The sequence below is a fragment of the Macaca thibetana genome, chromosome 12, assembly GCF_024542745.1.
Source record: "Macaca thibetana thibetana isolate TM-01 chromosome 12, ASM2454274v1, whole genome shotgun sequence".
Classification (NCBI taxonomy): Eukaryota; Metazoa; Chordata; class Mammalia; order Primates; family Cercopithecidae; genus Macaca; species Macaca thibetana.
In genome coordinates this window covers 77,502,781-77,522,695 of record NC_065589.1, presented here as the reverse complement: position 1 = coordinate 77,522,695, position 19,915 = coordinate 77,502,781, and the positions used below count along the sequence as shown (strand labels likewise).

Genomic DNA, 19,915 nt, shown 5'->3' with positions numbered 1-19,915 from the left:
CTTGAGAATTACTGATTCATTGCATAGAGCAAGGCTGAACTGTGTAGACATTTTTGTATGTAAATAAGAAAATTGTGTTGCTTTTTCTGTATAGGTCTCATTGGTTAGCTTAACTGCAAATGCCTTGGGTTACTCAGAACTTGGTGCCATCAAATCCCTCAGAACACTAAGAGCTCTGAGGCCACTGAGAGCCTTGTCCCGGTTTGAAGGAATGAGGGTAAGACTGAATGCCTTAGAAATTGTCAGAATTATTATTGAGAGCAGACTGACACTTTGTATCATAGAAATGGCAAATTTATGGAAAATTTGTGTCCCACACATTCATACTGACATAGCTAATCAATCAAAAATAATATTTACCAGATGTCCATAATACTTGGCACTGCTGGAGTCACTCACAGAGTATAATAATGCCAGAGGGACTGTTTCTAATTAGCTAGATTTTCACTTGGAAAAATCTCTATAGTTATGCTGCTGATTTGAATCAAGATTATTTATGTTCACTTCATTTATAAATGTGCAGGAAATCCTACTCGCTGTAGTTTAAGCCTACCAAATCGTTACTCATCATTTCTTCACTACTCCGCTGTGATACACTTTGAGCCTTTTGATGTTTGAATCAGGCCTTTTAGTTCTTAAACACAGGCTGAGATGGCTAAAAAGTAGGTCAACTGGAAATCTAACGCTCATTTAGAAGGGTAGTACAAAAGAACAGAGGAGTTTGTGCTGACATTTGTCATCCCCTGAGGCACAAAACCTGAGACCACATACCCACCACCTAGAAAATGATGATGCCTTGTCTCAGTGGTTTTAGCTGATTCAAAGGGGATTTTTTAAAAATGATACTTTTTGTAATATTTGAAAGTAGTTACTTAGACTTCATCTGCATGTTACAATGACAACCAGAGATGAATGGTGTGTGTAGATGTGTGTCTGTGAGTGTCTGTATATGCATGGTTACATAGAAAAGAGTTATTAGCTGTTAAATTCTTTTTACTTTACCAATTTGAAAGAAAAGTTTTTGCAGTAGAAGGCTTAATAAACAAAAGGTATCAAACTTTCAGTACCAGAATACTTTTTGTATTTTCTGTGTGGAATTTGATCCCCAAGTGGTCTCTTTTACACTCTTTGGGCAGCAAATTGTATGGTTTGTACGATTTTTTTAAAGTGTTGTTGACTTCTATATTCATGTCACTATTTATACTCTTAATTATTTTTGGCATTTACTGTTAGTTCCATCCTTTGAGGTAAATTTGCTACATGTATATTATTACCTCTTGAGAAAACATTCTCCAATATAAAATTCCTTGATAGTCTTCTGATTTATAATTTTAAAATTCTTAGTTGGAGCTATTAGAGTCCAGTTTCTTCCCAATATTCAATTGAAACAGATTTTTTTAATCATTTGACTGTTTTTGTAATAATGTTTAAAACTAAGTAAATATTTGTTGTCGGCTTTTCACTTACTCTTCCTTCTCATCCTGTGCCAGGTGGTTGTAAATGCTCTTTTAGGAGCCATTCCATCTATCATGAATGTACTTCTGGTTTGTCTGATCTTTTGGCTAATATTCAGTATAATGGGAGTGAATCTCTTTGCTGGCAAGTTTTACCATTGTATTAACTACACCACTGGAGAGATGTTTGATGTAAGCGTGGTTAACAACTACAGCGAGTGCAAAGCTCTCATTGAAAGCAATCAAACTGCCAGGTGGAAAAATGTGAAAGTAAACTTCGATAACGTGGGACTTGGATATCTGTCTCTACTTCAAGTAGTAAGTAATCACTTTGTTATTTTCCATGACGTGTAATTAAAATGGATGTAAAGTTCTTCTTCCTCATAATGAGATATCCACCTGTTAGAATGGCTATTATCAAACAGATAAATGACAATAAATGTTGGCAAGAATGTGAAGAAAAGGGAACCCTTGTACATTGTTGGCAGGAATATAAATTAGTATAGCTTTTATGGAAAACAGTACAGAGGTTCTTCAGAAAACTAAAAGTGGAACTACTATATGATCCAGCAATTCCATTACTGGGTATATATCCAAAGGAAATTAAATCAACATGTCAAAGAGATATCTGCACTCTCACACTCACTGCAACACTATTCACAATAGCCAAAATATGGAAACAACCTAATTGTCCATCAACAGATAAATGGATAAAGAAAACTGTGTGTGTGTGTATATATATATACATATAATATACATAGTAACTGAGAAAATGTACAAGACTTTTGTTTTCAGAATTACTATGTATATTATATGTATATATATACACGCACATATTTCTGTATACACACATATAGATATATATACACACACTATATATGTGTATATCTATATGCACATATATATCAAAAGTGTATGTCTATATGTGTGTGTGTATATAGAAGTAGTCAGGGAAGGGGCAGAGCCTGTGGTACTAAGAAACTGAGAAAATGTACAAGACTTTTGTTTTCAGAATTACTGTGTCCACACAACAGAAAAGTATTTCAAAAAGTAAATGCATTTGAATGTATTTGTTTTCAGTTTAGGAAACTGCTTCTTTTTACAGAGTGTCTTAAAACAGTATGTTCAACAATATTAAAAAGATTTTCAAAAATAAGCCCTCATGATTGGTGATTGGTAATAATCATTTAAAAACTTATTGGATGTATATGTTTGTGTGTGTGTGTATATATATATATATACACACAAAGAAATACTATTCAGTCTTAAAGGAAGAAGGAAATCCTGTCCTTTTATACAACATGGATTCACCTGGAGGATATTAGGTGAAATAAGCCAGGCACAGAAAGACAAATGACACATGATGTCACTTGTATATGGAATCTAAAAAACACAAACTCATAGAAGCAGAAAGCAGAATGACAATCACCAAGGGCTATAGGATAATGGGAGATGTTGGTCAAAGGATACAAAATTCAGTTCGACAAGAGGAATACATTCTGTAGAGCTATTGTACAGCATGGTGACTATAGTTAATCATAATATATACTTGAAAATAGCTAAGAGAGTAGATATCATGTTTTCTCATCACAAAAAATGAGTATATGAAGCGATATATATGTTACTTAGCTTGAAGTAGCTATTCCACAATATGCATATATTTGAAAACATCATTTTGTACAACATAAATATATTCATTTTTAATTTGTCAATTTAAAAAATGAATATATTTTTGAAAAGCAACTGAAACAAAAATGCATATACATTTTAGGAACTCTATATAGATGCACTAAAACCATATAAAAATGATATAATACTATAAAATAATAAAATAAAATTCTTCTTCCTCAGTGTTTACAAATACTTCCTTAGGCCCATCTGCCTAGATTCCTCTTACCATGATTGAATGATCTTTTCTGCCCCAGGCTGGAAACATGATAGTTCTAAAAACTTCATTGTCTCCCGACTATGCATTTGGTAGCACAGCACAAGTCCTTTTCACTGGGTGTTTTATCTAGGCACTCGTTGTTTTCCTCCCTTCCTACTCTGAGGAAAGAAGTGCTGGCCCCAAGGGGGGTTGAAAAGGGGTGTGTGTGTGTGTGTGTGTGTGTGTGTGTCCGCATGCGTGTGTGTAGACAGAGAAAGAGAGAGACTTTCAGATAGGAAAATTGCTCTCTTGCAAATGAAAACTTTCCAATTGAGACTATTGTGTCTGCTATGCACTCATAAGAATTCATTCAGCTATTTGACTGACTGCAGTATTAAATATCCACTAGCTCCCGGACACAATCCACTTACACGATCCTCATGACTATTAAAATAGTCAGGAAAGGGGCAGAGCCTGTGGCACTAAGGAACTGAAAAAAAACGTACAGAAGTTTTGGTTTCAAGATTACTATGTCAACGGCACAGAAAACAAATATTTTAAAAAGGAAATGCAGTGGAATATATTGTTTTCAGATTAGGAAACTGCTGCCTCTTATAGAGTAATTACCTCAAAATAATATGTTCAACAATATTAAGAAGGTTTTCAAGAATAAACTGTCATGATCAGTGATTGGTAATAATCATTTAGAAAAAAATAGGTAGAAAAGAAAGCATTAAGATAAATAATGCAGCATATTTTTGAACTTGTCTGATGCTGATACTATATACATGAAATCTTGTCATCAAATTACATGATATATTTTTATATAAGCACATCAGAGTAAAACATTGTCAATATTGTTTTTATGATAGCATATTGTTACAGTAGATCATTATTTAATTATACATGGGGTTAAATATGCACATAAGATGTTATAGAGGAATATAAAGTTGAAGTATTTTCAATGCATATTATAAAACATTGCCTAAAAAGTACATACAAATTTCAAGCTTATTTATATGCCTATATTGAATACAGGTCAAATAGAATCTTGATCAATTATTCTTATCGAATTTATTTTCTAAAATTATAATTTTGGGAAAAAAGAAAATGATACGACTTTTCTTACAGGCCACGTTTAAGGGATGGATGGATATTATGTATGCAGCTGTTGACTCAAGAAATGTAAGTCTAGTTAGAGGGAAATTGTTTAATTTGATTAAATGTATATTTCTACAATATTGTAATTTAGTGACATTGTCAATAAAATAAAATTATGTGCTTAATGTGTAAAACATCTATATTATAAGGATAAAATATTTAATCATATTATTTATTTCAAACTTATCATAGGATGATTTTCTCTAATCACTATGTATCTTTTAACATATCTTTTCTAGTATTTAGCAAGGCACCTGACACAAAACTTTATTGGATGTATTTTTTTTTTTTTTTTTTTTTTTTTTTTTTTGAGACGGAGTCTCGCTCTGTCGCCCAGGCTGGAGTGCAGTGGCCGGATCTCAGCTCACTGCAAGCTCCGCCTTCGGGGTCTACGCCATTCTCCTGCCTTAGCATCCCGAGTAGCTGGGACTACAGGCGCCCGCCACCACGCCTGGCTAGTTTCTTTGTATTTTTTTAGTAGAGACGGGGTTTCACCATGTTAGCCAGGATGGTCTCGATCTCCTGACCTCGTGCCCATCTCGGCCTCCCAAAGTGCTGGGATTACGGGCTTGAGCCACCGTGCCCGGCCTGTATTTTCAAAATGAGACATTTTATTTTTGACTCTCATAGTCCTGGTCATTTGTGCATTAGAAGTTCTCATGGGCAATACTTTTCATCTGTAATAGATTTCCTCCAGCTTTTGATCTTCCTTGTAATAGGAAGGCTATGACTAATAATGGGGACAAAAATAAACAAACAACTTAGTGTTTCGCTTGGGAAAGTGAGATTAAGTGGTAGAAGGGAGGGACTTTCTGAATCTACTTTATACACACCAGTACTTTGAATTATTTTCTATAATTTTCATTAATTTCTCACTATTTAATGAGGAATGAAGTCATATTTTGGGGAAAAAAAAAAAAAGGGAGAGATTGATTTCTGGTATGCCAGAGCATGATAATAAAGCTCAAAATGCTATTTCCCTGGCACCAGCAGCTAGCTTTCTGAGTGAAGAATTCCTGAGGTTTGGTTTTGTTTTTTGTTTTTTCCACTTCATAAAAACAGAGAGGGAGCAAGAAAACGTGAAAAGCCCTGCATTGTATCCTCTGTAAGTGCTATCAGGAATTCCAGTTATGAGATTTTTCTGAATAGTAACAATAGTTTGTTGTTTATCACTACTCACTATGCCAAGGACTTTCTCACATTATCCCATTTAATCCTGAATAACAACGTTATTGTATAGGGGATACTAGCTCTATTTTAGCACTGAAGCAAAGAAGCTTAATGCATTAAATGGTAAAACAAGTTTTTGAACCCTGACCACAAATAATGGCTCATACCCACTTTCCACAGTAGTTTCTTACCTTTTTGATTAATTAATTCAAAGCTCTCTCCACCTTCCTTATCAATAGCTTGTATGGCATGACACTTTTTCAGTTTCTTCTTTAATAACTTAGCAGAGCTTTTCTGCTGCAAAACTCCTGGAATTACAAGCATATTAGAAAAATGAAAGTCAATTGAGCACTATATTTATGAAAAGTTGCTGGATCTTACTTTAATTAGTAAATTGCATCAGAGAAATGCAAATTTAAACCAAAATAAAACATTATCTACACACCTACCAGATTGGCGATACTAAAAAGTCTGACAATACCAAGTTTTACCAAGGATAAACAGCAATAAGAACACTCATACAATGCTGATAGGAAAAAAAAATAGACAAATAATCCTTTAAAAACAGTTGGGTATGATCACATTATTTGAGAAAGTTAAAGATATTTTTTAATTCTGCAATTCTACTTTGAACAATGTATCCTAAAGAAACTTATGCACATGTTTAGGATAATCTATGTACAAAGATGAATATAATTTTTTTTTCACTTGAAAAAACTGGGAGCAAATAAAAAATAGTAGAAATAGGCAAATAATTGAATAGTATATAGTGATGAAAATGAATGAATACAGCTATATACAACCACATGGATGAGCCTTAAAAATATAACATTGAGTTAAAGAAACTAGACAGATACTATAATTCTACTTACATAAAGTTCAAAGTTGACAAAACTAAGCTTATTGTTCAAAAATGCATACTGAGGTGTTAACTCGAAAGAAAAAACCAGGACATAATTATCATAAAAGTCAGGATAATGACTACCTCTAGCAGGGGTGATGGAGTTTATGTTTGAGAAGGATACACCAAGGGTTTCTGAAGTCGTAGGAGTGACCTGGGTTATGTATAAAAATGTATTATATTTTGCATTTATGTATTATGCACTTTCCTATATGTATATTGTCTTTCAAGAATTTTAAAAATATAATTTTACATCACTGGTAACTAAACTCACATACACAAATAAAATCTCATCAAAGAATAAGTAGTTTTACATTATTTCTGATATTTTCCATTTTGCTGTATTTCATTAGAAAAAAAAATTATGCTGGTCATAATCCTCTAAATTGATTTAATAACACAGTGGGTTATCACTTGCATCTATTATCAATCTATTATCATCATCAGGGATTGGTTAACTGAGTTGGTTAGAACAATGTCCTATTAGACCTATTAGACCTAAAGCTCAAACCTACTATCACACATTTTTCTAATCAAAAGTGGGCTAGACAAGTGATAGTATCATTGTTACAGAAACTGTCCCTACTGAATAGGATAAAGCAATAGACTCATTTTCAGAAAGGAAAGATCAACCTATATACCTCCATGCAGACATAATACAATGATTCTTGCCTATCTAAAGAAATGTATTATACCAAACCCTTACACTTAGTAATTACTACTGACTGCCACTGTTCTAAGCATATTATATGTTAATATAGTTAATCTTTACAACCACACTATGAGGTTTAGGTTTGATTATTTTCATTTCACAGATGAGAAAACTGAGGCAGAGAAAGTAAATCTTAAAAGTTGTGACATAGAATAATGTGACGCTGACATCTCTTTTGTAAGAAGAGGAAATCTTTAATTTGCATGCGGTGTTGGGAACTTTGCTTACAAAGGAAAGTGCATTCATAATCTGGGCATTTATTGGATGAAATTGTCTATAATATTTCAGACTTCTATACGAGTTATTTCATTTTCTCAGGTAATGAATAGTCTTGCAGAACTCTTCAATAAGCATGTGAGATTTGAAGGCTCATAAAATCTGTTTAATGTTTGTTTCTTTTCATTCCAGGGATTAAAACATGCTTAGATAATTGAAAACTTACTGGTGTGCTTTTTATGAAACAAGTATTAGATATAATGGTTACAATTCTTCATATTTTTTAGGTAGAATTGCAACCCAAGTATGAAGACAACCTGTACATGTATCTTTATTTTGTCATCTTTATTATTTTTGGTTCATTCTTTACCTTGAATCTTTTCATTGGTGTCATCATAGACAACTTCAACCAACAGAAAAAGAAGATAAGTATATTAAAACTTCATATTTGCTCTGAAATATGAACTAAATATTTCATACTGTTTCCTTTAGCCTCCAAAATGCAATCACCAAAAAAAATATAAAATTCAGAAATTATTTTGAGATATTTGATAATGGATAAGCTTTAAAGAAATTAATAATTCAGATAGCGTATTTTTGATCTTTTTAGTCTAGAAATATGACTAATATGGCATAATTTATGTATTGAATAAAGGCATCTCCATAAATACAGATATTAGCAACAATAGAATGAAATGTGGGAGCCAATTTTCACATGATTACTAAGGTGGATTTTATAGCCAGCAAAGAACACAATTTTAACAAGTTTTGCTTTCATTTCTTTACTTTGGAGGTCAAGACATTTTTATGACAGAAGAACAGAAGAAATACTACAATGCAATGAAAAAACTGGGTTCAAAGAAACCACAAAAACCCATACCTCGACCTGCTGTAAGAATAGTATATTTTCATTGCCTGTTAAAGCTATGTTACCTAACATTTTCACACCCAGAATTTCTAGAAACTAGTTATTTTTGTGGCTTTGTAACACAGTTTTTTTACCTTAATCATGTGACTAGCTAGTCTAAATAGCTTGAATAAATGTATTTTACATATGTAATGTTTAAATTATATAAGGCATAACATATTTTATATGTAAACATATAAAATACATAGGAATAAAATTTGCTATACTTAAGTGCCAGTAGTATCATACAAGCTGATGTCATTAAGAAGCTTCTAATAACATAAAAAAGAAAATACATACATACATACATACATAATGTGAAAATATTAAATGTTCTCAGAGTACAGAGGAGACGGATTAGAATAATTGGTACATCCCAGATTGGCCTCAGTTTTTGTTCAACTCTGCAGATTGAATGGAATCATTAATGAAACAGGCCACAGGTTTTGCTTTTTTCTGGTTAAACAAAAAAAAGGCCAACTTCATATTTTCTCCTACTATCCCACCCTTAAATGAGATGATAGCATTCTTTTAAGGGCTTTTTATGGCTCTTCCAGGTGTATATTTGCCAGTGATACTATTCGTTCAGTTTGGCTGCTGCAGGGAGTTGCTGCCAGGAAAATCGCTAAGTTTGTCTATCACTCCTGAAGGACTAGCTCAGATATATAAGTCTCAGAACATCTTCCCCAAGATATACATGGTATAAAACACTTCAGTGTTTCTCAGAAATCTTGACTCTATAAATTTATTGGTGACAATATAAAACAGACCATAATTAAGTGTTCAGTTGGTAAGCCGGCCAATAACTCAAAGAAAATGGATAGCTATATTGGGTCAAACATAAAGGGTGTACAATTTGAGCCTAGTCTTTAGGAAATAATACAATTTGAATGAATAGAGAGAGACGCAGAGAACATTTACTATATGAGAACATGTATACTTCATAGCCATATAGATAAATATATCAGCGGAGAATAGTGATGCATTTGAATTAGTGAGTAGTAAACCTTGGTTTTCCAAGTTAAATGAGTCAAGGTTACCATACAAGTCTGAAGAAATTTGTGCTAATTAAGCAACACAAATGCAATATAGTTAACAGAACAGCCTAGTAATGTGAAAAGAAAGATTTTAGAAAGTTTAACCTAGAGACTGGTGTGGAAAAATGTTAGAGGCAAAATAACCCTGGGCCATAGACAGGAAGATAAACACTTATATACAAGAAGATGAGTCCATAATCTGTGTCACACCAACTGGACTGGAACTACTCCAGGAGTGAAGTTAGCCAATAAGAAGACTCAATTGGGATGAAGCGCCTATGAAACACAGGAAAAGAGGGAGGACATGTAGATAACAGAGAATCTAAAACATAAACCTGTTGATGTTTTGTGAGACTGTTGGTTCCACTATCATAAACTGAAGTCATATGAAGGCATTGGGAAAAATAGTGTCAGAGCCTATGAAATGTCCAGACTGAGAAAAGGATTTTAGAATTGTCAGAACAAAATTCAGTTGAGCTCTGAAGCACAGATTCATTTTTGAAAAATAATTAGAATAGAGAATAAAACAAAATTCTCAGAAGACCGTGCATACTTCACCAAGATATAGGAAGAAATAAATCAATGAAGAAATGAGATTGTGTTTACTTCCATCAGATGACATGGATTTACCTGGGTAGTGGTAGGGGTACGTGGAAAAAGTTCAACACATTCAGCTAGAATGTTATCAGTGACAATTTGACAACTTAGGAAGTAACTGGTAAAATCCACATATTCTTCACTGACAATATATACTATGCAGTATGCCAGGCATTTGAACTTAAATATTGAACAGTTTGGAGTCTAGTTAATGCAACAGATAGTAATCAAATTGTCATGCCAAAAAATGGAAACCTCCCAGGAAAAAAGGGATACATTCAGCTGTGAGAACTGATTATAGGGAGGGTACCGATTAATCAAGGAAGTTTAGGGAAGGCTTTGTTAATATAATACACTAGCTGAGGATGGAAAAAGAATAGAAAGCATCAATAGCCAGAGTGGGATGAGAAGAGCCCTGTAGAAGGGGAAGGAATATGTGAAGGTCCTTATGTAGGAGGACTGGTGAGATTGGAGTGCAGAAAGTCAAGGTTCATTTGGGACACATTGAGAATAAAGAGGTTAGGATAAGCCCAAACTTTTCTGGGCCTTGGAGGCCATGTTCAAGAATTGTTTTCATCCTAAGAGCAGTAAGAAACCATTAAAATGGACCCAGTCAGTCTGGGCTTTGTGTTGATCACTCAATCAGCTTCATACAGGCTGTGTGAATACATTGTAGACTTGTTTTGGAGCTATTTCAGAGATGGTAGGTAGCCTGAACCATAGTGATGTGGAGATTAATAAAAGTGGATGGATTTGTGAGCTATCACCAGAGTGAAATTTAAAAGTTTGTCTATTAATTGAATATGGGAACTAAAGAAGGAACCAACAAGAATGACTGGTGTGTTTCCGCTTTGCGCAACTGGATGAATACTGGTGCCATGCAGGAAAGGAAGAAGGGACATGAGTGGTGAGAAAACTGGAGATACTAGTTTGCAGAATTTGGCAACCAAGGCAGAGTAAGAGAGTGAGAGGAAGGAGGAAGGGAAATAAATGATGAATATTTAGAAGAAGTAGCAAAATAAAGGTTTCTTAAGATTGAGAGATTAGGTTCAAAGCAAAGCAAAAGGAATTTTAGAGAGGAAAAGATCGAAGAGAGAGGGAATAATTATGGCATAAAAATGCACAAGATGTGGGACAAGACCATAGTGGTCTAGGGTAGGTTTAGAAAGAAAAAGGGGCTGAGTCCTCTAATGAATTTGGAGTAATATATGAAAAGAACGTGGAAATTAAGATAATATGAAATGCAAAGGGAAATAGAGGAGTTTATTTAAACTGTTTAAATTTAATGTTCTCAAAAAAAAAAAAGTAAAAATAGAGGGCAAGAGAGTGGAAATTTATGAGAAGTTTGGAATTATCTTTGGAGAAAATGAAGGACAAACGATTGCTAATTGTTAAATGTGAAGAGCCAAGATGAAGTTAGAGAACATAAATTTTTGGTAAGATCTTCAGAATTATCCATCTTGTTCCAACATATTTGACACCCTAGGATTTAAACGGGAGAACAGAACACAGAGACTTGGGATTGCAGTTGTACATTGAGTGTCTGTCCCATTGGACAACTCTATGAGTAGGGAATCTAAGGAGCTTTTTATTGGTCATGGTGATATTAAAATTAAGAACTAATTTCTGCTTTTAATATATTTTTAACTTACTATACTCTAGGAGGCATATCTGAAAGAAAAATGGCACTGCTCTGCTTTTGAGGGGCCTCGAAACAAGTGGAAGAGAAAGAAAACTAAAATTGAATAAGAGCAAACCATTTGCAATACAATGCCATACATTTTATGATCAATGAAAAAACTCAGTTTTCTGAGAGCACTAAGTGCTTTACACTCAAAACTGAGTTAGAATTCATGAGACAGAGAAGGGGTGGGGGACATCTGTTTTAGACAGAGTAGTAGACAGATAAACTATGTAAAATGATACAGTAGAACCTTCATAAGCTTCTAAGAGTGGTAGGTAGGAAATATCAGAGGGTGGAAGTGAGGGGAACATACCAGACTTGGAAAGGTAAACCACAGTAAATTAAGAATTAATAAGGAAAGGTTTGAACTAAAACTACACACATTCATTAGGTTGAAAGAGGCCCTGAGAGGAGAGATCCAGCTGCAGTAATAGAAATCTAGTTGAGCAGGCCAAATACACATTCAGAGGAAAGAGCAAAACAAAACAGAACAAGTAGTGTTTGATGTCCAAAAATCGCCATTGGAAGTAATGGAAGCCTCCCTATAGAAAGAGGGCAGAACACTAGGATGTAGAATCCAGGCCACTAAAAGTGTCAGGATCTGGGAAAGCAAGCCATTAAGTGTATATGTAGCAGAGTATTAGTCATTCTAGTTGCAAAGGTAAAGTAAGGCAGCCCAACAGGGGTAAGTCAAGACCGGATCCCTAGATTACCTGAGAAACAAAGCAGATACGTGCAAAATGTAACAATGCAGAAACAAATGATCAGAACTGTTTTACAGTTTGGGGACTTAATTCCATAAGCAAGACATAAGGCAGTTAGTACTTGGAAATAAGGTCCAAATAGACTAGGGCAAAGGTTGAATATTTCCATTGTGACTTTTAAAAAGACAATTTTATTCTTACAGAAGAGTTACCCATAATGCATACTCTAATGAATATAGACACAGTGTCCTCTTAATTTAACATCTTATGCAACCATAGATCAGTTCTCACAACTAAGAAATTAACTTTGGTATAATACCATTAAATAAAATACAGAACTTAGTCAGATTTCACTATTTTTTTCCACTGAAGCTTTTTCTCTTGAATAATAATTTTTAAGGCATCTCAGCTGAACTTTAAGATGAAATTTAAGATACTGTAGCTTTAGTGGGAGAATATAAAGTCAGAAACCAGATGAAAAATTTAAAAAGAGAGAGGAAAACTTAGAGAAGTATTTATTTATTAGTTATTTAAAGTAAAATTAATACCCTCACAACACATGGCATGAAAAATTTTATTATATGGCAAATATTTACTAACTGTCCGTCATAACATGATGGTGTTCTGTGCACTGAGAACATAATAGGTGAGTTTATAAAACCTGGTATCATTGTTAGTACAAATAAAACAAATACATTTGAATAGAGCTGAATATACAATATACAAAATTTTCTTCCAAGTATACAACAAAAATAAAATACACGACTTCCTTTAATAGAATAGAACATTGTAAAATGTTCCATTGCAATTGATCCTCACATAAGTACTATACAGTAGCATCAAGAGATAAGATTTGAGACCGGGCATGGTGGCTCATGCCTGTAATTCCAGCACTTTGGGAGATCGAGGTGGGCAGATCATGAGGTCAGGAGTTTGAGACCAGCCTGACCAACATGGTGAAATCCCATCTCTACTAAAATTACAAAAAGTAGCCGGGCGTGGTGGGGTGTACCTGTAATCCCAGCTACTCAGGAGGCTGAGGCAGGAGTATCGCTCGAACCCAGGAGGCGGAGGTTGCAGTGAGCCAAGATCACGCCACTGCACTGCATTCCAGCCTGTGTGACAGAGCCAGACTCCATCTCAAAAAAAAAAAAAAAAAAAAGAGAGAGAGAGAAAATTTGAGTTCTAACCTGGAGCTTCCCTATATACACTACTTACCTAAGGCAAGTTACCTCATCTCTCCAATCACTGGTTTTGCAAGGAATTTTTTTTTTTCTAAAATGTTGTGAGAATTAAAGGTGTGTTTTTATAAAAGCAACAATTTTATGTTGCTTTCTTAAAATCAGAAGAATTGAATTCAATTTTTTTAAAGTTTCTAATGGAACTTTTACGTATTATTTGTTCCAGAACAAATTCCAAGGAATGGTCTTTGATTTTGTAACCAAACAAGTCTTTGATATCAGCATCATGATCCTCATCTGCCTTAACATGGTCACCATGATGGTGGAAACCGATGACCAGAGTCAAGAAATGACAAACATTCTGTACTGGATTAATCTGGTGTTTATTGTTCTGTTCACTGGAGAATGTGTGCTGAAACTGATCTCTCTTCGTTACTACTATTTCACTATTGGATGGAATATTTTTGATTTTGTGGTGGTCATTCTCTCCATTGTAGGTAAGAAGAGGTGCTTTTATTCAATTAAGAAATATAGTAGTAAAAATGTGTGTTTTAAAACTTTAGAGGTGTTTTTCACTAATCTTTCTCATTCATCCCAAACTCCCAAATAAAAATCTAATAGTCCATTTCTTTAGTTTGCCATTTCTCTAATTGCATGCCATACTTGAAATGATGAGTGGAATAAAATGAATTTGTATTTTCAGCTTTCAATTATTCTCATTTAATATTTTCATATATTCTCATTCATTCTCATCTCGAAAGACAATAACTGCAACTTTGGCAGAATACTCTTGTACCTGGTCATACTCCTGTGGTATTGATAGTTACTACTTTGAATAAACAATCATTCCACACACATATATACATAAATCATTTGAAGTGGTCACATAATTGATAAATATGACCTCTTAAATAATTGGAATATTGTGTATGTGCAGTTATATATATAATTACACATATATAAGTTTCATGTTATCTTTGGGTGCAGTTTTCTGTAGTTTGCAGTATTTGTTTTTGGAAGCAGATATTTTGTTTGAAAATCCAAAACAGATTTGTTAACATCAATGATACATTAATGTTAGAATACATACATATATTAAGTGCTAGGAGTGCAAAAGGCTTATTGGAAAAATATATATATATAGTGTTTATGTATAAAATACTAAATGAGGTACTGGAAGTAAATATAAGAAGATTTAAGAGACTGTTCTCCCTATATGGGGAAAGAGAACATTCACATGGAGGGGAAAATCATATAGCACTCTTTAAACTACTTTCTTTAGTAGAATAGAACATTGTAACAATGTTCCATTGCATCTGATTCTCACATAAGTGCTATGAGGTAGCATGAGGAGGTAAGATTTGATATCTGCCCTGGAGCTTCCCTATTTACACACCTGCTCAATGACCTAAGAGAAGTCACCTCAGCTCTCCAATTCCTGGTTTTGCAAGGAATTTTTCTGTAAAATGTTGTTGTGAGGATTAAATCAGATTATGTATATATATACATGCACTTAGCACTGTGCCCAGCATGAAGAAAATACTCAGTAAATGGTCAGTGTGACCACAAGAAAAAATTGATATTATCACCATTTACTGATGCATAAAAGCAAGTGCCAGGATTCAGTCCCAAGTATATCTGTCTCCAAAGTCTATGTTTTCTTCTGTACATCACACTGCCTACTCCCAAATGAAACAGGATCACAGCCATCTCTGAAAGTTAAGAACTCTCATATTCCTGATCCAAAATCATATGCCTTTAGTTCTTATGCAAATACTATAACTAGTATTTTGGACATATAAATTAATTTCTGTACTTGGCCGTTGTATGCTTCATGATGTCTTTAGACCTTCCAGGGTTGAGTCATTTTTTTGATAGATGCTTTCCTTGAACTAGGAAAAATGACTCTTGTTATCTTCACTTAAAAGATGTCAATGTTATAACACAAAACATACCAGTTTCATTTTGCTGAACAAATATTGCAGATTATTTGCATACATACATGTACCTAACTGTCCTGTTCACATTTTGTAAAACTAACGTAATTATGTAAACTTTCATTTGCTACTATTAAGTATAACATTATTTTCGTTATTTGTTGATTTTCTACAGGAATGTTTCTGGCTGAACTGATAGAAAAGTATTTTGTGTCACCTACCCTGTTCCGAGTGATCCGTCTTGCCAGAATTGGCCGAATCCTACGTCTGATCAAAGGAGCAAAGGGGATCCGCACGCTGCTCTTTGCTTTGATGATGTCCCTTCCTGCATTATTTAACATTGGCCTCCTGCTCTTCCTGGTCATGTTCATCTACGCCATCTTTGGGATGTCCAACTTTGCCTATGTTAAGAGGGAAGTTGGGATCGATGACATGTTCAACTTTGAGACCTTTGGCAACAGCATGATCTGCCTGTTTCAAATTACAACCTCTGCTGGTTGGGATGGATTGCTAGCGCCTATTCTTAATAGTGGACCTCCAGACTGTGACCCTGAAAAAGATCACCCTGGAAGCTCAGTTAAGGGAGATTGTGGGAACCCATCTGTTGGGATTTTCTTTTTTGTCAGTTACATCATCATATCCTTCCTGGTTGTGGTGAACATGTACATCGCGGTCATCCTGGAGAACTTCAGTGTTGCTACTGAAGAAAGTGCAGAGCCCCTGAGTGAGGATGACTTTGAGATGTTCTATGAGGTTTGGGAGAAGTTTGATCCCGATGCAACCCAGTTTATAGAGTTTGCCAAGCTCTCTGATTTTGCAGATGCCCTGGATCCTCCTCTTCTCATAGCAAAACCCAACAAAGTCCAGCTCATTGCCATGGATCTGCCCATGGTCAGCGGTGACCGGATCCACTGCCTCGACATCTTATTTGCTTTTACAAAGCGTGTTTTGGGTGAGAGTGGAGAGATGGATGCCCTTCGAATACAGATGGAAGAGCGATTCATGGCATCAAACCCCTCCAAAGTCTCTTATGAGCCCATTACCACCACGTTGAAACGCAAACAAGAGGAGGTGTCTGCTATTATTATCCAGAGGGCTTACAGACGCTACCTCTTGAAGCAAAAAGTTAAAAAGGTATCAAGTATATACAAGAAAGACAAAGGCAAAGAATGTGATGGAACACCTATCAAAGAAGATACTCTCATTGATAAACTGAATGAGAATTCAACTCCAGAGAAAACCGATATGACGCCTTCCACCACATCTCCACCCTCGTATGATAGTGTGACCAAACCGGAAAAAGAAAAATTTGAAAAAGACAAATCAGAAAAGGAAGACAAAGGGAAAGATATCAGGGAAAGTAAAAAGTAAAAAGAAACCAAGAATATTCCATTTTGTGATCAATTGTTTACAGCCCGTGATGGTGATGTGTTTGTGTCTACAGGACTCCCACAGGAGGTCTATGCCAAACTGACTGTTTTTACAAATGTATACTTAAGGTCAGTGCCTACAACAAGACAGAGACCTCTGGTCAGCAAACTGGAACTCAGTAAACTGGAGAAGTAGTATCGACAGGAGGTTTCTATTTTCACAACCAGCTGACACTGCTGAAGAGCAGAGGCGTAATGGCTACTCAGACGATAGGAACCAATTTAAAGGGGGGAGGGAAGTTAAATTTTTATGTAAATTCAACATGTGACACTTGATAATAGTAATTGTCACCACTGTTTATGTTTTAACTGCCACACCTGCCATATTTTTACAAAACGTGTGCTGTGAATTTATCACTTTTCTTTTTAATTCACAGGTTGTTTACTATTATATGTGACTATTTTTGTAAATGGGTTTGTGTTTGGGGAGAGGGATTAAAGGGAGGGAATTCTACATTTCTCTATTGTATTGTATAACTGGATATATTTTAAATGGAGGCATGCTGCAATTCTCATTCACACATGAAAAAAAATCACATCACAAAAGGAAAGACTTTACTTCTTGTTTCAGGATGTTTTTAGATTTTTGAGGTGCTTAAATAGCTATTCGTATTTTTAAGGTGTCTCATCCAGAAAAAATTTAATGTGCCTGTAAATGTTCCATAGAATCACAAGCATTAAAGAGTTGCTTTATTTTTACATAATCCATTAAATGTACATGTATATATGTATATATGTATATGTGCGTGTATATACATATATATGTATACACACACACACACACAGATGTACACATACCATTACATTGTCATTCACAGTCCCAGCAGCATGACTATCACATTTTTGATAAGTGTCCTTTGGCATAAAATAAAAATATCCTATCAGTCCTTTCTAAGAAACCTGAATTGACCAAAAAACATCCCCACCACCACTTTATAAAGTTGATTCTGCTTTATCCTGTAGTATTGTTTAGCCATCTTCTGCTCTTGGTAAGGTTGACATAGTATATGTCAATTTAAAAAATAAAAGTCTGCTTTGTAAATAGTAATTTTACCCAGTGGTGCATGTTTGAGCAAACGAAAATGATGATTTAAGCACACTACTTATTGCATCAAATATGTACCACAGTAAGTATAGTTTGCAAGCTTTCAACAGGTAATATGATGTAATTGGTTCCATTATAGTTTGAAGCTGTCACTGCTGCATGTTTATCTTGCCTATGCTGCTGTATCTTATTCCTTCCACTGTTCAGAAGTCTAATATGGGAAGCCATATGTCAGTGGTAAAGTGAAGCAAATTGTTCTACCAAGACCTCATTCTTCATGTCATTAAGCAATAGGTTGCAGCAAACAAGGAAGAGCTTCTTGCTTTTTATTCTTCCAACCTTAATTGAACACTCTATGATGAAAAGCCCGACTGTACAAACACGTTGCAAGCTGCTTAAATCTGTTTAAAATATATGGTTAGAGTTTTCTAAGGAAATATAAATACTGTAAAAAGTTCATTTTATTTTATTTTTCAGCCTTTTGTACATAAAATGAGAAATTAAAAGTATCTTCAGGTGGATTTCACAGTCACTATTGTTAGTTTCTGTTCCTAGCACTTTTAAATTGAAGCACTTCACAAAATAAGAAGCAAGGACTAGGATGCAGTGTAGGTTTCTGCTTTTTTATTAGTACTGTAAACTTGCACACGTTTCAATGTGAAACAAATCTCAAACTGAGTTCAATGTTTATTTGCTTTCAATAGTAATGCCTTATCATTGAAAGAGGCTTAAAGAAAAAAATCAGCTGATATTCTTGGCATTGCTTGAATCCAATGTTTCCACCTAGTCTTTTTATTCAGTAATCATCAGTCTTTTCCAATGTTTGTTTACACAGATAGATCTTATTGACCCATATGGCACTAGAACTGTATCAGATATAATATGGGATCCCAGCTTTTTTTCCCCCCCACAAAACCAGGTAGTGAAGTTATATTACCAGTTACAGCAAAATACTTTGTGTTTCACAAGCAACAATAAATGTAGATTCTCTATACTAAAGCTATTGACTTGTAGTGTGTTGGTGAAATGCATGCAGGAAAATGCTGTTACCATAAAGAACGGTAAACCACATTACAATCAAGCCAAAAGAATAAAGGTTTCGCTTTTGTTTTTGTATTTAATTGTTGTCTTTGTTTCTATCTTTGAAATGCCATTTAAAGGTACATTTCTATCATGTAAAAATAATCTATCTGAAAAACAAATGTAAAGAACACACATTAATTATGATAATTCATCTTTCAATTTTTTCATGGAATGGAAGTTAATTAAGAAGAGTGTATTGGATAACTACTTTAATATTGGCCAAAAACCTAGATATGGCATTAGGTAGAGTAGTGGAAAGTTACAAAAATTAATAAAAAATTGACTAACACTTTAAGTTGTGCATCTTTTCTCCTTCCTGTCCACCTATTGTTCTTTTTTTCACTTTTCCATTTCAATTTCTTCCTTATGTATTCTTGATCTACTTTTCTTTATATCCTTCTATCCTTTCCTTGGGTTTTCAGTATTTTTCATTTAGGATATTCTCCTTGTTTCTTTTCTATTCACCAAATGTCTTGTTTATTACAGTCTACAGACCACTTAGACTTAGATCCCTAAAATTTGCTATCACTCTGTAAAGTGCACATAGTATCTGCGTATTTATTTTTACAATTTTCTTTACAAAAATTCTAAGAAAGCTTAGACTGCAACTTTTCATAATATATAACAATTCCCAAACAGCACAGATTTGACTTTCTCGTTTAATTATGTACAGTTTGGGAAACGTTTCTTGATTCTGAATGCATATTAGAATTACCTGAGAAGCAAAAAAAAAAAAAAAAAAAAAAAAAAAGCCAGTGCATGGGCCAAGACCAGACCAATTGAACTCATATCTCTGGGTGAGACTTAAGCATTTAATTTTTTGAAGGCT

General features: G+C 34.3%; 1 protein-coding gene across 3 annotated transcripts in view; it reads left to right on the top strand.

Moving 5' to 3' along the window:
- The window catches only part of SCN2A (sodium voltage-gated channel alpha subunit 2), a 163,825-nt gene extending 144,701 nt beyond the window's left edge, over positions 1–19,124 (top strand). For all 3 annotated transcript variants that reach the window (XM_050752895.1, XM_050752893.1, XM_050752894.1), the window contains 7 exons: positions 95–217; positions 1,491–1,772; positions 4,453–4,506; positions 7,769–7,906; positions 8,268–8,372; positions 13,818–14,088; positions 15,704–19,124. In XM_050752895.1, coding sequence (XP_050608852.1) covers positions 95–217; positions 1,491–1,772; positions 4,453–4,506; positions 7,769–7,906; positions 8,268–8,372; positions 13,818–14,088; positions 15,704–16,899 — 2,169 coding nt within the window. In that variant the 3' untranslated portion in view covers positions 16,900–19,124. The remainder of the gene's footprint in view (positions 1–94; positions 218–1,490; positions 1,773–4,452; positions 4,507–7,768; positions 7,907–8,267; positions 8,373–13,817; positions 14,089–15,703) is intronic.
- Positions 19,125–19,915: the final 791 nt, after the last annotated feature.